We start from the raw sequence: 20324 nt of genomic DNA, 5'->3' as shown, positions 1-20324 counted from the left end.
GAGCAAAATCTGCAAGAGTTACTTCCGGTGTGTAATAAAATACTTAAGTAAAAAGAAAACGATAAAGCCATTTGGGCGTCCGTTATGATGGATTCTACTCTTAGGACCTTGCGGTTTCAGTGGGCATGACCACTACTTCTTGAGCAGCAAATGAAGATGTGATTTTTTACATGTTTTACGATTTGCTTAAATAATAAGGACCTTCCTACCCTTGCAGAGCACTAAATAGAAGAAGCTTTGACCACAAACATTGTGGATTGATTGATGTCTATAAATGGATCGATTCCATGACTGTTCTGTTTACCCCCAGCTACTATGATACAGAGGCAGCCTATGTAAGGAGAAAGAATTGTGATGTGTCTACCTCTGTTATCCCAGCCCCTTAAGTAGCGAAAAGTTTTTCTGGAGCTTCGTTGACTTGACGCTCTGCAATGACTATTTTTTGCCCACTCTCCTGTTTCCTGAAGAAATAATCACCCGGCTTGAGTAACGGCAAAATAATAGGAGGGGGATCAACCTGACATCAGTGCCAAGTAAATTCTTGGCCACAATTATATTGCAGTGTTTGAGAGCAGCTCTTGACTCACATCTAAGGCAAGAAAAACACGGTGTCCAGCCTTGTAGATTATATTCTGACCCTATTTTTATCGTCAGGCTTATGGTGGAAGAGTCAAGAAAATATAATAAAAAGCTGTAGCTGCTCTTCATCGATTTTGAAAAAGTGTTCGACTCCACTGATTGCAATGTTTTATGGGAGATTTTGGAATTTAATGGACTGCCTCAAAACCTAGTCTGAATTATAATAGCCTTCTACTAAGAGAGCGAATGTTGTGTCCGAAAAGAAAATGGGGTGACATGATTCTTCAAGATTCTCTCTGGGGTGAAACTAGGATGCGTATTATCTCCATTCCTATTCGTCCTAGTAATGAATTATGTCCTAAGGCGAGCACCTGGCTTTGGTGTAAAAGTCAGTGGCCAGCAGCTCACAGACTTAGCTTTGCAGACGATGAAGTACTTCTAGGAGAGAAGAAGCAACGTTTGCAGCTAAAACTTGACACCATAGTGGACAAGGCTGAGAAAGTGGGACTAACAGTAAACGTTGATAAATCGAAGAGCACGGCCATATCTAACTCGACTTTGATCCATAAAGGCAACGGAAAAACAATCAAACAAATCCAGAGGTTCAAATATCTCGGAAGTTGGAAAGAGTATGATGGTGGAATAGTCAACGAGATAAAATGAAGAATTGGCCAAGCAACATCAGCACTCAACAAACTGAAACCAGTATGGCGAAGCAAAAAATACTCTTTGCACCTACATCTCCGTATTTTGAATAGCAACATCATGTTCATTTTCCTTTATGCAAGGGAATGCTGGAAGCTGAATGTCCAGCAGCAAAGCGTATTCTAACGTTTGAAAATGTCTGCCTCAGAAAAATTCTCAACATTTCGTAGCAGGACTGGGTCACAAACGTAATGGTCCGCACACGAACAGGTCAACCACCAGTCACTGATCTCCTGAGGAAGAAAAGATGGAACTATCTTGTTCATGTCTTCCGAATATGAGGAGAATGTCTTCTGAATGCTGTCTATGAGTGGCAGCTCGAGGGTGGGCGAAACAGCGGGTGAACGAAACACATCCTCCGACCCCAGTACGACCGAGAATTGCGGAGTGCTGATCTGTCATTAAAACCACAATGGGAAGATGTCACGGCTGCTGCTCCACTCTGAGACGTCTAGTGAAGCTTTGTTGATGCCCTATGTGCCACGCCTGGTCCTGGAGGAACTAAGGTCTAAGGTCTTTGAAATAACCTCCAAGATCATTTCTACTTGCTCAATGAAATCTCACTTCAAAAGACAAACTTACATCAAAATATCTATTTACTTCGACATACCCTTTAAAAAATATATTTATATGAATGTCCACTTTTACCCTTTTTTTACTTTATTTTAATTATTATTTTATTTTACCTTATTTACCCCTTTCACTCTCCGTGTTCAAACTAATATAGGCACTTGTCGTCTGTTTGTTTGTTTTTTCTATTAGTTGCCCGTCAATACTTCAATGCGAAGAGTTACTGCCGCGCAATTAAAATTATATGACAATTATAAATTATATGAATAAACATTATAGTGCTTAGAAACTGAAAAATTTTCTGAGTATTTTCAGTGTGTTCTATATAATGGTACAAATACCTTGAATTTTCGTAAGGTTTAAATCAAGGTGTTCAAGTCAATTTAAGAGACGTTTGCTTGTTTTGAAATCATGTTTACTTCCTACTTTTGGAAAGGTTATTCCTGTTTCTGGGAAGGGCTTTATGGAAAAAGAGACTTGAAAAATTAAATTAAATTAAAAAATGACATTTGGTATGCAATTTACTAATTTAGATGGAGTTGGTCTAATAATTCACCCACTTTATATGTAAAAAATTATTCACAGTGAGAACCATGATGTTTGGTGCCAATACTGGAATTCCTTTGTTTGAAAACATAACTTCAAGGAATCAAAACCTGCCTGACGCGCTAGACCTTGGTTTCTAACGGGGTGACAATTGCCTCGAGAAGGGGGGAAATGGGATTCATTCCACTAGGTTTAAAAAATCTTTTCCTTTTTTGTTTTCAGTACTTTATGGTGTACCCCCGACCAGTCAAGTTCATTCATTAACACACTCCAGAATCGGATTTTTTCATTAGTTTCTTTCAGCTTAGCGTAAGACAGGACGAAGAGAAGTAACCGAATGGATGGAAAATATTTGGGATATATATTTTTACATTAGGGGAGTGGGGGTAAAGTATTTGGACAATGTGAAATTAGCAAACAATTTTTACTTCATAATATGCAAAATAATTGTAACTAACACATTAGGCATGCAGACCCGCTATACATTACACCACCCCCCCCCCCCCGTAATGTGCAAATAAATAGTCCAATTTTTTTCTAAAATATTATATTCTTATCATATTTAGGTATGTTTGACTAGAATTGAGCGTCTGAGAAACAGGTTCTACTTAGATGAAGAATATTAAGTCGGGGGTATATAATACAAGTACCGTGTTTTCTTTGAAAAACTGAAGAAAACAAACATTTCCTCCCTAAACTTCTAAAATACCTTTTTTATGTATTTTTCTTAAAACTAAAAAAAATTTGCGTCTCCTACATTCCCGAGAATTAGCATCCCAGGTGGTCTGTTCTATTAATTAATAGCTGTTGTGGTTACCTCCTTCTTCTTCATTAAATCCTGTAGTTCTCCGATTCTTATAGATTCCTCCACTTCCGATGTGAATTGCACCAAAATTATTAGGGACATGACTTGGGTTGGTATATCCAAGAGCAACTTCTGCCAATCTTTGCATCTTAAGTACTTTTTTGTTAGAGATCTCAACGTGTCAGAGAGCTGTTTTTCAAGGTTACGCAGCCAAAACTAAAATAACACTAAACTTTTAAATTGGATCATAGTGGTTGTATCTTTGCAATTCGGCAATTATGGGATGTGTTCTATAGCTTATTTATCAATAACAACCAATTAGTTGCTATTATTTCATCCCAAGACAAGAGGTAACACCAAATATAAGAAGTTTGTATTACCGTAAGTAAAACGGACAGCGATGTCATCCTATATTATATGTTTTGAAGATTTTAGGGGCTAAGATAGTTTCTGATTAAAGGCAATAACAATTAGTAAGAAATAATTATTGATAATTTAGTCCTGGAACATGTCCAGTGTGGTAAAGCTGCACAGTAACTTCCATGAAATATTCAACTTATGGATAGCAAACTTTACATAAACAAACAATCCCGGTTGTAAATATATCAAGCCTGCCTAAAGAAGTCCAAGGTAATTAAAAGGAAAATATCTCAGAATTCCGTATCATTCACCTCAAGAAATGACAAAAAAACAATAATAGTAACTGACAGCGCCATATTTTTAATAAGGTTATTTTTATTATTATCATTATTATCATTATACTGGTAGGAATACATAGATATAACTTGTTAATAACGAAATAATGTATACATAAATTATGATCTATTTTTAAAGGAATTTAACTAAGTTTTAAGAAAGGCGTCTACAGAGGCGAGAATCTTCTGGTAGGTGACAACATTTCTCTGGTTGGTATTTCCCCTGATATTGAAATTTTCTCTAAAATTTCCTTCAAGGATTCATCATATATAAAAAATTCGTGGCCTTGATATTTAGGCAAACAATCCTTCTTTCTCATTACAAATCCAGACGATTGTATCCACTTGATCCATTGCTTCTTTGCATGGATAGATGCAATGACCATTGACACTAAAGATGAGGATTATGTTTTTCCCCCCAGGGATGGAAAACTTAAGAAAAGCAAATTTTTAGGCCACAATATTTCAATCCCTTCGGGATACTATGAAGAAACCTAGTACACTATTATTGCAGAAAAATCAGGGGTGGGTGGTAAGAAATACCACTAAGAAATGCAACAAATATAAAGAAATGCTCTTTAAATAGCTATTAAGAAATAAATAAAAATAAAAAAAATGACATGATTAACAGGGTTGAGACTGAAAAAGAGTAAGCAAAAATATCTATAAAAAGGTTACTTAAAAAACAATATCGCTTAAACAGCCAGCACATAAAGTGATAAAATTCTTCGTTTACTTTACCATTCTAGGGGAACTGAGACTAAATATGCCGCTAGTTTTAGTTTTAGAGGGTTTTGTAGCCTTGGTTTTACTAAGCAATGTGAATAACAAAAAAAGAGGTATGAGGGTTTGACACTTTCTTTTGAGAGATTACTGTCCCACTTCCTCAGTAAAAAGTCTGCTTTAGTTCAATTGGCTTATTTCTGCAAAGTTTTTTTTTGGTATTCAATCACTTTGTTTTCCATTTCTAGATATGCAAACACCAGCAAATAAACTTTGTGGAACGAACTTTTAGTAAGAAGCGAGTTGGGTCAATAGTAACCGAAACTCAAAATAAGGAATTTTCATGGCAAGTATTATATTGAAGGCATGGGCTTTATTTTGTACTGATTTTATTTATGCTGATTCCAAATATATAAATTCCATAAGTTCAATTCTACCCATAAAAAGCTACGAGCATGAAAGAAACATGTTTGACTTTAAAAAAGGGGAGAAACATCCAAAAAATACATATAATCTTAATTTAATTCCTATCATTAGATTCAGTATATTAGAGATTAGAGAACCTTAATGTAGAAGTTTGAAGCTACTATGTACAAAATGTGGAACTTCGCATTTTTTCCCAGTAGAAAGATAAGGGATGTCTGTTGTTTTTTTCGAGGGTGATCGAATCGAATCGAATCACCCTAAAAAGTGTGAAAGAGCTCATTCAAACAGAAATTAAATTTATTGTCACCTCTTCGGGTGACCAAAATTGAGTGGGCTAGAGTAAGATAATGTTTTTTTTTCTAAAAAAAAACAGCATTTTTGGTATCTTTTACGCATTATAGTGGTTATAGCGGTAGCTGCGACCCAGTAAGGAACGAATAGCGGCACATGGTAACTAAAACTAAACAAAATACGTGGAATGGAAAAAATGGAAAGTTAAAAAAGCTCGCCATTTCTAACTGATTCAAGAATGGTAACCATTATCTAAATTTTTCTCAACAGTGAAATGTTATTTGAAAAAATAAACGGGAATTTCAAAAATAGCCCAAAACCTCAAAAGAGCTGTGTTGGATTGAAACAAAAAGTACACAGTTGTAATTGCCATTGCCGACACCCTATTCAGGAAACTTTCAGTATCCTGGCAACAAGAAAAACAACAAGAACAACAAGAAAAATAACCTTTTTTTCTATCTGTATGACGTCATGACATAAAGCAAAATTTCTATAATTTTCTCAATATTACTAATATGGAGGAATAGTTCCAGAAATATCATTTTGTCCTTACTAGGGTTAAGCTAATGTCATTATAAATGCAACTGTGTAAATATCAGGACTGTCTCTTATTTATGCCATTAATACGAAAAGAAAACTTTAATGTTTTTTTTGTGAAAAGTTTTAAGCCATTAAAATTAATAAAAATATTTGAATCATGAAATTTTCTTCGTCAAACCCTCTGTTCCCCGGTGAAACAGCTTAAAAACATTGAGAACCAAATGGTGTTATATTACTTTGAAGATCTTACTTCTGCCTGGGGAGTGATTAGAACTGGTTCCAATAGCGTAATAGTTTCTCCTTCACTTGATATCAGACCAACCACTTGATTATCTTTCAGAACTAGCTGGCTAACTCCACTAAAAAGTTTGTGCATATGATGTTGAATAGCCAAGGGTTTACTTGCATGCCCAATAATTTCTAAAAGGTCATCGTCCCCAAGAAAAAAGAACTTGGGGTAATCAGTTCTTTTTGCCTGTAAAATAAAATTAATGACATAGAATAGATAATCCCATTTCAAACGCAACAAAGTTCCAGAATCTAATGTGATATTTGTATTTAATTTCTTAGAGGGCAAAAATTGTACAATTTTAAGACATATTAGAGACTATGTGTATGTAATTTTTTCTCTTTCCTTTTCTTTCACTTGCTTTACGATGTTGATTAAATCTTTAAGATAGTACTACCTAAGAAACAATTATCGACCCTACTTAAATAAAAAGCCATTTTTATTCAAAAACGAATTAAAAATTGGATTTTCATAGGTAATAAGATAATGAACATTTGGTTTTCTGTGTCAATCCTGTAATACAATTTTGATTTAGTCTTTTGAATCAACAAATTCTTCTAAAGAGCTATTAAACTGGGGCATTAAATATTATTGAAATGGGAGGCCAGAATACACAGACACATTTATATTCTTAAGAATTAAAAAAGAAACATAAATAAATAAAGAATAAACTAAAATATACAAACGATACAAATTAATCAATAAAATTTGTTTTTTTTAGCTTTTTAGTGCATCGCAAAGCTGTTTAGCTGGGTAAGTAAAATTTTCACAAACAGATATACAGCATATATAGGATTGGGAAAGATTCTATAAAGCAAACACTATCACCTTCTCTCTAAGGAGACAAGCCACTCGTGAACTTCCCAATTTTGTGCTACGTAATAAGTATTACAGATATGGCCAACAGTCCGAATAAAGGGCAGCTTATTAGTCTTTGATGTTATAATGGATCTTTAGAGATTTTGGACCTTTGATGACAATTTTTTAATCTAAAACTTCCTAGTATGAACTAGCTCTGAATCATTCGAACTAATTATTGGGAAACTTTTTAAGCAATAGAGCCAAATGTAGAAAAAAAAACTCAGGGAAGAGTTCACTTCGTAATCATAATTTTTTTAAGAGAGAATTTCTAAAAGAATAAATTCTATGAGACTGAAAATAAATGGTATTCGAATTCATTCATATTTTTAACATTTATTTTCTAAAAATTCACACTTCTTTTGCTTACTTCATGTTCTGTATTACTTTGTTTAGCAATGGAATATTTTGACCGTGCATCTCTATTCACAGTTTTTAATATGTCTCACGCGTTAAATAGCTCATAGCCTTTGTAAGACAAGCCTCCAAAATTTAAAGGAAATTTCACGCACTTTCAACTTAGCACCAAATAATTAGCGTTTGATTAACGCCAGATATAGTAGTTTTCTGCACGAATAATACTACTATACCAGTCAAATTCATTTTTCAAGCTTCAATATCTTCTTAAGGCTATGGTCTCTCTTTTTTGGCCTAATTTACTACAAGTGTAAATTCTCTCATCAGTAATTTAAAAACGTAAAGGGGTTGGATGGGTGCGGCAGTGGAGAAGCAATTTTGCTGCTCTAATGCCAATATTGCTGACCTATTGCAAAGATTCATTTATTTGTATTTTGATACTTCCTAGGATTTGATGCATGCAAGAGTAGAGCAAAATACTGACCATTAATCATACACTGAATTATATTTCTAAAGATTCAACATCTTCCTAAAGCTATGTTCTCTCTTTTTTGACCTAGTTTACTACATGTAGGCTATAAATTTTCTTATAAGTAGTTTGAAAACATAAAGGGGTTGCATGGGTGCGGCAGCAGAGAAGCAAATTTGTTGCTCTGATGTCAATATTGCTGCTCTATTGCAAAGTTGCATCTATTTGTATTTTGATAATTCTTAGGATTTGATGCATGCAAGAGCAAAGCAAAATATTGATCATTAATCGTACACTGAATTGTACACACATTTTTAAAGGTTCAATATCTTCCTAAAGCTATGTTCTTTCTTTTTTGACCTAGTTTACTACCAGTATAAATTCTCTCACAAGTAGTTTGAAAACAGAAAGGGGTTGCGTAGGTGCGGCAGCAGAGAAGCAACTTTGTTGCTCTGATGTCAATATTGCTGCTCTATTGCAAAGATGCATTTATTTGTATTTTGATACTTCCTAGAATTTGATGCATGCAAGAGTAAAGCAAAATACTGACCATTAATCATACACTGAAGTACATTTTTAAAGATTCAACATTTTCCTAAAGCTATGTTCTCTCTTTTTTGACCTAGTTTACTACATGTAGGCTATAAATTTTCTTATAAGTAGTTTGAAAACATAAAGGGGTTGCATGGGTGCGGCAGCAGAGAAGCAACTTTGTTGCTCTGATGTCAATATTGCTGCTCTACTGCAAAGATGCGTCTATTTGTATTTTGATAATTGTTAGGATTTGATGCATGCAAGAGTAAAGCAAAACATAGATCATTAATCTTACACTGAATTATACACATAAAATTTAAAGGTTCAATATCTTCCTAAAGTTATGTTCTTTCTTTTTTGACCTAGTTTACTACCAGTATAAATTCTCTCATAAGTAGTTTGAAAACAGAAAGGGGTTGCATGGGTGCGGCAGCAAAGAAGCAACTTCGTTGCTCTGATGTCAATGTGACTGCTCTATTGCAAAGATGCATCTATTTGTATTTTGATAATTCTCAGGATTTGATGCATGCAAGAGTAAAGCAAAATACTGATCATTAATCGTACACTGAATTGTACACACATTTTTAAAGGTTCAATATCTTCCTAAAGCTATGTTCTTTCTTTTTTGACCTAGTTTACTACCAGTATAAATTCTCTCATAAGTAGTTTGAAAACAGAAAGGGTTTGCTTGGGTGTGGCAGCAGAGAAGCAACTTTGTTGCTCTGATGTCAATATTGCTGCTCTATTGCAAAGATTCATCTATTTCTATTTTGATAATTCTCAGGATTTGATGCATGCAAGAGTAAAGCAAAATACTGATCATTAATCGTACTCTGAATTGTACACACATTTTCAAAGGTTCAATATCTTCCTAAAGCTATGTTCTTTCTTTTTTGACCTAGTTTACTACCAGTATAAATTCTCTCACAAGTAGTTTGAAAACAGAAAGGGGTTGCATGGGTGTGGCAGCAGAGAAGCAACTTTGTTGCTCTGATGTCAATATTGCTGCTCTATTGCAAAGATTCATCTGTTTGTATTTTGATAATTCTTAGGATTTGATGCATGCAAGAGTAAAGCAAAATATTGATCATTAATCGTACACTGAATTGTACACACATTTTTAAAGGTTCAATATCTTCCTAAAGCTATGTTCTTTCTTTTTTGACCTAGTTTACTACCAGTATAAATTCTCTCACAAGTAGTTTGAAAACAGAAAGGGGTTGCATGGGTGCGGCAGCAGAGAAGCAACTTTGTTGCTCTGATCTCAATATTGCTGCTCTATTGCAAAGATTCATCTATTTCTATTTTGATAATTCTCAAGATTTGATGCATGCAAGAGTAAAGCAAAATACAGGTCATTAATCGTACACTGAATTGTAGACACATTTTTAAAGGTTCAATATCTTCCTAAAGCTATATTCTTTCTTTTTTGACCTAGATTACTACCAGTATAAATTCTCTCACACGTAGTTTGAAAACAGAAAGGGGTTGCATGGGTGCGGCAGCAGAGAAGTAACTTTGTTGCTCTGATGTCAATACTGCTGTTCTATTGCAAAGATACATCTATTTGTATTTTGATAATTCTTAGGATTTGATGCATGCAAGAGTAAAGCAAAATATTGATCATTAATCGTACACTGAATTGTACACACATTTTTAAAGGTTCAATATCTTCCTAAAGCTATGTTCTTTCTTTTTTGACCTAGTTTACTACCAGTATAAATTGTCTCACAATTAGTTTGAAAAAAAATGGGTAGCATGGGTGCGTCAGCAGAGAAGCAACTTTGTTGCTCTGATGTCAATATTGCTGCTCTATTGCAAAGATGCATTTATTTGTATTTTGATACTTCCTAGAATTTGATGCATGCAAGAGTAAAGCAAAATACTGACCATTAATCATACACTGAAGTACATTTTTAAAGATTCAACATTTTCCTAAAGCTATGTTCTCTCTTTTTTGACCTAGTTTACTACATGTAGGCTATAAATTTTCTTATAAGTAGTTTGAAAACATAAAGGGGTTGCATGGGTGCGGCAGCAGAGAAGCAACTTTGTTGCTCTGATGTCAATATTGCTGCTCTACTGCAAAGATGCGTCTATTTGTATTTTGATAATTGTTAGGGTTTGATGCATGCAAGAGTAAAGCAAAACATTGATCATTAATCGTACACTGAATTGTACACACACTTTTAAAGGTTCAATATCTTTCTAAAGCTATGTTCTTTTTTTTACCTAGTTTACTACCAGTATAAATTCTCTCACAAGTAGTTTGAAAACAAAAAGGGGTTGCATGGGTGCGGCAGCAAAGAAGCAACTTTGTTGCTCTGATGTCAATATTGCTGCTCTATTGCAAAGATGCATCTATTTGTATTTTGATAATTGTTAGGATTTGATGCTTGCAAGAGTAAAGCAAAATATTGATCTTTATTCGTACACTGAATTGTACACACATTTTTAAAGGTTCAATATCTTCCTAAAGCTATGTTCTTTCTTTTTTGACCTAGTTTACTACCAGTATAAATTCTCTCACAAGTAGTTTGAAAAAAGAAAGGGGTTGCATGGTTGCGGCAGCAGAGAAGCAACTTTGTTGCTCTGATGTCAATATTGCTGCTCTATTGCAAAGATTCATCTATTTCTATTTTGATAATTCTCAGGATTTGATGCTTGCAAGAGTAAAGCAAAATACTGATCATTAATCGTACACTGAATTGTATACACATTTTTAAAGGTTCAATATCTTCCTAAAGCTATGTTCTTTCTTTTTTTGACTTAGTTTACTACAAGTATAAATTCTCTCACAAGTAGTTTGAAAACAGAAAGGGTTTGCATGGGTGTGTCAGCAGAGAAGCAACTTTGTTGCTCTGATGTCAATATTACTGCTCTATTGCAAAGATTTATCTATTTCTATTTTGATAATTCTCAGGATTTGATGCATGCAAGAGTAAAGCAAAATACTGATCATTAATCGTACTCTGAATTGTACGCATATTTTTAAAGGTTCAATATCTTCCTAAAGTTATGTTCTTTCTTTTTTGACCTAGTTTACTACCAGTATAAATTCTCTCACAAGTAGTTTGAAAAAAGAAAGGGGTTGCATGGTTGCGGCAGCAGAGAAGCAACTTTGTTGCTCTGATGTCAATATTGCTGCTCTATTGCAAAGATTCATCTATTTCTATTTTGATAATTCTCAGGATTTGATGCTTGCAAGAGTAAAGCAAAATACTGATCATTAATCGTACACTGAATTGTATACACATTTTTAAAGGTTCAATATCTTCCTAAAGATATGTTCTTTCTTTTTTTGACCTAGTTTACTACCAGTATAAATTCTCTCACAAGTAGTTTGAAAACAGAAAGGGTTTGCATGGGTGTGTCAGCAGAGAAGCAACTTTGTTGCTCTGATGTCAATATTACTGCTCTATTGCAAAGATTTATCTATTTCTATTTTGATAATTCTCAGGATTTGATGCATGCAAGAGTAAAGCAAAATACTGATCATTAATCGTACTCTGAATTGTACGCATATTTTTAAAGGTTCAATATCTTCCTAAAGTTATGTTCTTTCTTTTTTGACCTAGTTTACTACCAGTATAAATTCTCTCACAAGTAGTTTGAAAACAGAAAGAGGTTGCATGGGTGTGGAAGCAGAGAAGCAACTTTGTTGCTCTGATGTCAATATTGCTGCTCTATTGCAAAGATGCATCTATTTGTATTTTTAAAATTCTTTGGATTTGATGCATGCAAGAGTAAAGCAAAATATTGATCATTAATCGTACACTGAATTGTATACACTTTTTTAAAGGTTCAATATCTTCCTAAATATGTGTTCTTTCTTTTTTGACCTAGTTTACTACCAGTATAAATTCTCTCACACGTAGTTTGAAAACAGAAAGGGGTTGCATGGGTGCGGCAGCAAAGAAGCAACTTTGTTGCTCTGATGTCAATATTGCTGCTCTATTGCAAAGATGCATCTATTTGTATTTTGATAATTGTTAGGATTTGATGCTTGCAAGAGTAAAGCAAAATATTGATCCTTATTCGTACACTGAATTGTACACACATTTTTAAAGGTTCAATATCTTCCTAAAGCTATGTTCTTTCTTTTTTGACCTAGTTTACTACCAGTATAAATTCTCTCACAAGTAGTTTGAAAAAAGAAAGGGGTTGCATGGTTGCGGCAGCAGAGAAGCAACTTTGTTGCTCTGATGTCAATATTGCTGCTCTATTGCAAAGATGCATCTATTTGTATTTTGATAATTGTCAGGATTTGATGCTTGCAAGAGTAAAGCAAAATACTGATCATTAATCGTACACTGAATTGTATACACATTTTTAAAGGTTCAATATCTTCCTAAAGCTATGTTCTTTCTTTTTTTGACTTAGTTTACTACCAGTATAAATTCTCTCACAAGTAGTTTGAAAACAGAAAGGGTTTGCATGGGTGTGTCAGCAGAGAAGCAACTTTGTTGCTCTGATGTCAATATTGCTGCTCTATTGCAAAGATTTATCTATTTCTATTTTGATAATTCTCAGGATTTGATGCATGCAAGAGTAAAGCAAAATACTGATCATTAATCGTACTCTGAATTGTACACACATTTTTAAAGGTTCAATATCTTCCTAAAGTTATGTTCTTTTTTTTTACCTAGTTTACTACCAGTATAAATTCTCTCACAAGTAGTTTGAAAACAGAAAGGGGTTGCATGGGTGTGGTAGCAGAGAAGCAACTTTGTTGCTCTGATGTCAATATTGCTGCTCTATTGCAAAGATGCATCTATTTGTATTTTGATAATTCTTTGGATTTGATGCATGCAAGAGTAAAGCAAAATATTGATCATTAATCGTACACTGAATTGTACACACATTTTTAAAGGTTCAATATCTTCCTAAAGCTATGTTCCTTCTTTTTTGACCTAGTTTACTACCAGCATAAATTCTCTCACAAGTAGTTTGAAAACAGAAAGGGGTTGCATGGGTGCGGCAGCAGAGAAGCAACTTTGTTGCTCTGATGTCAATATTGCTGCTCTATTGCAAAGATGCATCTATTTGTATTTTGATAATTCTTTGGATTTGATGCATGCAAGAGTAAAGCAAAATATTGATCATTAATCGTACACTGAATTGTATACACATTTTTAAAGGTTCAATATCGTCCTAAAGCTATGTTCTTTCTTTTTTGACCTAGTTTACTACCAGTATAAATTCTCTCACACGTAGTTTGAAAACAGAAAGGGGTTGCTTGGGTGCGGCAGCAGAGAAGCAACTTTGTTGCTCTGATGTCAATATTGCTGTTCTATTGCAAAGATGCATCTATTTGTATTTTGATAATTCTTAGGATTTGATGCATGCAAGAGTAAAGCAAAATATTGATCATTAATCGTACACTGAATTGTACACACATTTTTAAAGGTTCAATATCTTCTTAAAGCTATGTTCCTTCTTTTTTGACCTAGTTTACTACCAGCATAAATTCTCTCACAAGTAGTTTGAAAACAGAAAGGGGTTGCATGGGTGCGGCAGCAGAGAAGCAACTTTGTTGTTCTGATGTCAATATTGCTGCTCTATTGCAAAGATTCATCTATTTCTATTTTGATAATTCTCAGGATTTGATGCATGCAAGAGTAAAGCAAAATACTGATCATTAATCGTACACTGAATTGTACACACATTTTTAAAGCTTCAATATCTTCCTAAAGCTATGTTCTTTCTATTTTGACCTAGTTTACTACCAGTACAAATTCTCTCACAAGTAGTTTGAAAACAGAAAAGGGTTGCATGGGTGTGGCAGCAGAGAAGCAACTTTGTTGCTCTGATGTCAATATTGCTGCTATATTGCAAAGATGCATCTATATCTATTTTGATAATTCTTAGGATTTGAGGCATGCAGGAGTAAAGCAAAATATTGATCATTAATCGTACACTGAATTGTACACACATTTTTAAAGGTTCAATATCTTCCTAAAGCTATGTTCTTTCTTTTTTGACCTAGTTTACTACCAGTATAAATTCTCTCACAAGTTGTTTGAAAACAGAAAGGGGTTGCATGGGTGCGGCAGCAGAGAAGCAACTTTGTTGCTCTGATGTCAATATTGCTGCTCTATTGCAAAGATGCATCTATTTGTATTTTGATAATTCTTAGGATTTGATGCATGCAAGAGTAAAGCAAAATATTGATCCTTAATCGTAGACTGAATTGTACACACATTTTTAAAGGTTCAATATCTTCCTAAAGCTATGTTCTTTCTTTTTTGACCTAGTTTACTACCAGTATAAATTCTCTCACAAGTAGTTTGAAAACAGAAAGGGGTTGCATGGGTGCGGCAGCAGAGAAGCAACTTTGTTGCTCTGATCTCAATATTGCTGCTCTATTGCAAAGATTCATCTATTTGTATTTTGATAATTCTTAGGATTTGATGCATGCAAGAGTAAAGCAAAATATTGATCATTAATCGTACACTGAATTGTACACACATTTTTAAAGGTTCAATATCTTCCTAAAGCTATGTTCTTTCTTTTTTGACCTAGTTTACTACCAGTATAAATTCACTCACAAGTAGTTTGAAAACAGAAAGGGGTTGCATGGGTTTGGCAGCAGAGAAGCAACTTTGTTGCTCTGATGTCAATATTGCTGCTCTATTGCAAAGATGCATCTATTTGTATTTTGATAATTCTTAGGATTTGATGCATACAAGAGTAAAGCAAAATATTGATAATTAATCGTAGACTGAATTGTACACACATTTTTAAAGCTTCAATATCTTCCTAAAGCTATGTTCTTTCTTTTTTGACCTAGTTTACTACCAGAATAAATTCTCTCACAAGTAGTTTGAAAACAGAAAGGGGTTGCATGGGTGCGGCAGCTGAGAAGCAACTTTGTTGCTCTGATGTCAATATTGCTGCTCTATTGCAAAGATGCATCTATATCTATTTTGATAATTCTTAGGATTTGATGCATGCAAGAGTAATGCAAAATACTGATCATTAATCGTACACTGAATTGTACACACATTTTTGAAGGTTCAATATCTTCCTAAAGCTATGTTCTTTCTTTTTTGACCTAGTTTACTACCAGTATAAATTCTCTCACAAGTTTTTTGAAAACAGAAAGGGGTTGCATAGGTGCGGCAGCAGAGAAGCAACTTTGTTGCTCTGATATCAATATTGCTGCTCTATTGCAAAGATTCATCTATTTCTATTTTGATAATTCTCAGAATTTGATGCATGCAAGAGTAAAGCAAAATACTGATCATTAATAGTACACTGAATTGTAAACACATTTTTAAAGGTTCAATATCTTCCTAAAGCTATGTTCTTTCTTTTTTGACCTAGTTTACTACCAGAATAAATTCTCTCACAAGTATTTTGAAAACAGAAAGGGGTTGCATGGGTGCGGCAGCAGAGAAGCAACTTTGTTGCTCTGATGTCAATATTGCTGCTCTATTGCAAAGATGCATCTATTTGTACTTTGATAATTCTTAGGATTTGATGCATGCAAGAGTAAAGCAAAATATTGATCATTAATCGTACACTGAATTGTACACACATTTTTAAAGGTTCAATATCTTCCTAAAGCTATGTTCTTTCTTTTTTGACCTAGTTTACTACCAGTATAAATTCACTCACAAGTAGTTTGAAAACAGAAAGGGGTTGCATGGGTTTGGCAGCAGAGAAGCAACTTTGTTGCTCTGATGTCAATATTGCTGCTCTATTGCAAAGATGCATCTATATCTATTTTGATAATTCTTAGGATTTGATGCATACAAGAGTAAAGCAAAATATTGATCATTAATCGTAGACTGAATTGTACACACATTTTTAAAGCTTCAATATCTTCCTAAAGCTATGTTCTTTCTTTTTTGACCTAGTTTACTACCAGTATAAATTCTCTCACAAGTAGTTTGAAAACAGAAAGGGGTTGCATGGGTGCGGCAGCTGAGAAGCAACTTTGTTGCTCTGATGTCAATATTGCTGCTCTATTGCAAAGATGCATCTATATCTATTTTGATAATTCTTAGGATTTGATGCATGCAAGAGTAATGCAAAATACTGATCATTAATCGTACAATGAATTGTACACACATTTTTGAAGGTTCAATATCTTCCTAAAGCTATGTTCTTTCTTTTTTGACCTAGTTTACTACCAGTATAAATTCTCTCACAAGTTTTTTGAAAACAGAAAGGGGTTGCATAGGTGCGGCAGCAGAGAAGCAACTTTGTTGCTCTGATATCAATATTGCTGCTCTATTGCAAAGATTCATCTATTTCTATTTTGATAATTCTCAGAATTTGATGCATGCAAGAGTAAAGCAAAATACTGATCATTAATAGTACACTGAATTGTACACACTTTTTTAAAGGGTCAATATCTTCCTAAAGCTATGTTCTTTCTTTTTTGACCTAGTTTACTACCAGTATAAATTCTCTCACAAGTACTTTGAAAACAGAAAGGGGTTGCATGGGTGCGGCAGCAGAGAAGCAACTTTGTTGCTCTGATGTCAATATTGCTGCTCTATTGCAAAGATGCATCTATTTGTATTTTGATAATTCTTAGGATTTGATGCATGCAAGAGTAAAGCAAAATATTGATCATTAATCGTACACTGAATTGTACACACATTTTTAAAGGTTCAATATCTTCCTAAAGCTATGTTCTTTCTTTTTTGACCTAGTTTACTACCAGTATAAATTCTCTCACAAGTAGTTTGAAAACAGAAAGGGGTTGCAGGGGTGCGGCAGCAGAGAAGCAACTTTGTTGTTCTGATGTCAATATTGCTGCTCTATTGCAAAGATGCATCTATATGTATTTTGATAATTCTTAGGATTTTATGCATGCAAGAGTAAACCAAAATATTGATCATTAATCGTACACTGAATTGTACTCACATTTTTAAAGGTTCAATATCTTCCTAAAGCTATGTTCTTTCTATTTTGACCTAGTTTACTACCAGTACAAATTCTCTCACAAGTAGTTTGAAAACAGAAAAGGGTTGCATGGGTGTGGCAGCAGAGAAGCAACTTTGTTGCTCTGATGTCAATATTGCTGCTTTATTGCAAAGATGCATCTATATCTATTTTGATAATTCTTAGGATTTGAGGCATGCAGGAGTAAAGCAAAATACTGATCATTAATCGTACACTGAATTGTACACACATTTTTAAAGGTTCAATATCTTCCTAAAGCTATGTTCTTTCTTTTTTGACCTAGTTTACTACCAGTATAAATTCTCTCACAAGTTGTTTGAAAACAGAAAGGGGTTGCATGGGTGCGGCAGCAGAGAAGCAACTTTGTTGCTCTGATATCAATATTGCTGCTCTATTGCAAAGATGCATGTATTTGTATTTTGATAATTCTTAGGATTTGATGCATGCAAGAGTAAAGCAAAATATTGATCATTAATCGTACACTGAATTGTACAAATATTTTTAAAGGTTCAATATCTTCCTAAAGCTATGTTCTTTCTTTTTTGACCTAGTTTACTACCAGTATAAATTCTCTCACAATTAGTTTGAAAACAGAAAGGGGTTGCATGGGTGTGGCAGCAGAGAAGCAACCTTGTTGCTCTGATGTCAATATTGCTGCTCTATTGCAAATATGCATCTATTTCTATTTTGATACTTCTTAGGATTTGATTTATGCAAGAGTAAAGCAAAATATTGATCCTTAATCGTAGACTGAATTGTACACACATTTTTAAAGGTTCAATATCTTCCTAAAGCTATGTTCTTTCTTTTTTGACCTAGTTTACTACCAGTATAAATTCTCTCACAAGTACTTTGAAAACAGAATGGGGTTGCATGGGTGCGGCAGCAGAGAAGCAACTTTGTTGCTCTGATCTCAATATTGCTGCTCTATTGCAAAGATGCATCTATTTGTATTTTGATAATTCTTAGGATTTGATGCATGCAAGAGTAAAGCAAAATATTGATCATTAATCGTACACTGAATTGTACACACATTTTTAAAGGTTCAATATCTTCCTAAAGCTATGTTCTTTCTTTTTTGACCTAGTTTACTACCAGTATAAATTCACTCACAAGTAGTTTGAAAACAGAAAGGGGTTGCATGGGTTTGGCAGCAGAGAAGCAACTTTGTTGCTCTGATGTCAATATTGCTGCTCTATTGCAAAGATGCATCTATTTGTATTTTGATAATTCTTAGGATTTGATGCATACAAGAGTAAAGCAAAATATTGATAATTAATCGTAGACTGAATTGTACACACATTTTTAAAGCTTCAATATCTTCCTAAAGCTATGTTCTTTCTTTTTTGACCTAGTTTACTACCAGTATAAATTCTCTCACAAGTAGTTTGAAAACAGAAAGGGTTTGCATGGGTGCGGCAGCTGAGAAGCAACTTTGTTGCTCTGATGTCAATATTACACAAAGAAAGAAAAACGAGCAAAAATGGGGTTTTTATAGGCCAAATGACGATACTGAAAAAACAAAGCGAATATTTCGAGAGGACAAACGCCTCTCTTCTTCAGCGCGAAACGATTTCTTTATGTGATGTCAGGCCAATGTGGTTTAAGAAATTATCGATGTCAATATTGCTGCTCTATTGCAAAGATGCATCTATATCTATTTTGATAATTCTTAGGATTTGATGCATGCAAGAGTAATGCAAAATACTGATCATTAATCGTACACTGAATTGTACACACATTTTTGAAGGTTCAATATCTTCCTAAAGCTATGTTCTTTCTTTTTTGACCTAGTTTACTACCAGTATAAATTCTCTCACAAGTTGTTTGAAAACAGAAAGGGGTTGCATAGGTGCGGCAGCAGAGAAGTAAGTTTGTTGCTCTGATGTCAATATTGCTGCTCTATTGCAAAGATTCATCTATTTCTATTTTGATAATTCTCAGAATTTGATGCATGCAAGAGTAAAGAAAAATACTCATCATTAATAGTACACTGAATTGTACACACATTTTTAAAGGTTCAATATCTTCCTAAAGCTATGTTCTTTCTTTTTTGACCTAGTTTACAACCAGTATAAATTCTCTCACAAGTATTTTGAAAACAGAAAGGGGTTGCATGGGTGCGGCAGCAGAGAAGCAACTTTGTTGCTCTGATGTCAATATTGCTGCTCTATTGCAAAGATGCATCTATTTGTACTTTGATAATTCTTAGGATTTGATGCATGCAAGAGTAAAGCAAAATATTGATCATTAATCGTACACTGAATTGTACACACATTTTTAAAGGTTCAATATCTTCCTAAAGCTATGTTCTTTCTTTTTTGACCTAGTTTACTACCAGTATAAATTCACTCACAAGTAGTTTGAAAACAGAAAGGGGTTGCATGGGTTTGGCAGCAGAGAAGCAACTTTGTTGCTCTGATGTCAATATTGCTGCTCTATTGCAAAGATGCATCTATTTGTATTTTGATAATTCTTAGGATTTGATGCATGCAAGAGTAAAGCAAAATATTGATAATTAATCGTAGACTGAATTGTACACACATTTTTAAAGCTTCAATATCTTCCTAAAGCTATGTTCTTTCTTTTTTGACCTAGTTTACTACCAGTATAAATTCTCTCACAAGTAGTTTGAAAACAGAAAGGGGTTGCATGGGTGAGGCAGCAGAGAAGCAACTTTGTTGCTCTGATGTCAATATTGCTGCTCTATTGCAAAGATGCATCTATATCTATTTTGATAATTCTTAGGATTTGATGCATGCAAGAGTAATGCAAAATACTGATCATTAATCGTACACTGAATTGTACACACATTTTTGAAGGTTCAATATCTTCCTAAAGCTATGTTCTTTCTTTTTTGACCTAGTTTACGACCAGTATAAATTCTCTCACAAGTTGTTTGAAAACAGAAAGGGGTTGCATAGGTGCGGCAGCAGAGAAGCAACTTTGTTGCTCTGATATCAATATTGCTGCTCTATTGCAAAGATTCATCTATTTCTATTTTGATAATTCTCA

At 34.0% G+C, this 20324-nt stretch overlaps 1 protein-coding gene across 1 annotated transcript in view; it reads right to left on the bottom strand.

Moving 5' to 3' along the window:
* The window catches only part of LOC148949095 (cytoplasmic dynein 2 heavy chain 1-like), a 161140-nt gene that overhangs the window by 71440 nt on the left and 69376 nt on the right, over positions 1-20324 (bottom strand). Inside the window, exons 12-13 of the mRNA XM_089093804.1 lie at positions 6131-6355; positions 3218-3421 (exon numbers count right to left, since the gene is read on the bottom strand). Coding sequence (XP_088949930.1) covers positions 3218-3421; positions 6131-6355 — 429 coding nt within the window. The remainder of the gene's footprint in view (positions 1-3217; positions 3422-6130; positions 6356-20324) is intronic.

The sequence above is a fragment of the Artemia sp. Qi Xiang Cuo genome, chromosome 8 (genome assembly GCF_049724085.1).
Source record: "Artemia sp. Qi Xiang Cuo chromosome 8, ASM4972408v1, whole genome shotgun sequence".
NCBI classification, from domain to species: Eukaryota; Metazoa; Arthropoda; class Branchiopoda; order Anostraca; family Artemiidae; genus Artemia; species Artemia sp. Qi Xiang Cuo.
Note: the sequence above shows the minus strand (reverse complement) of the source record. Positions and strands in the feature narration are given on the sequence as shown.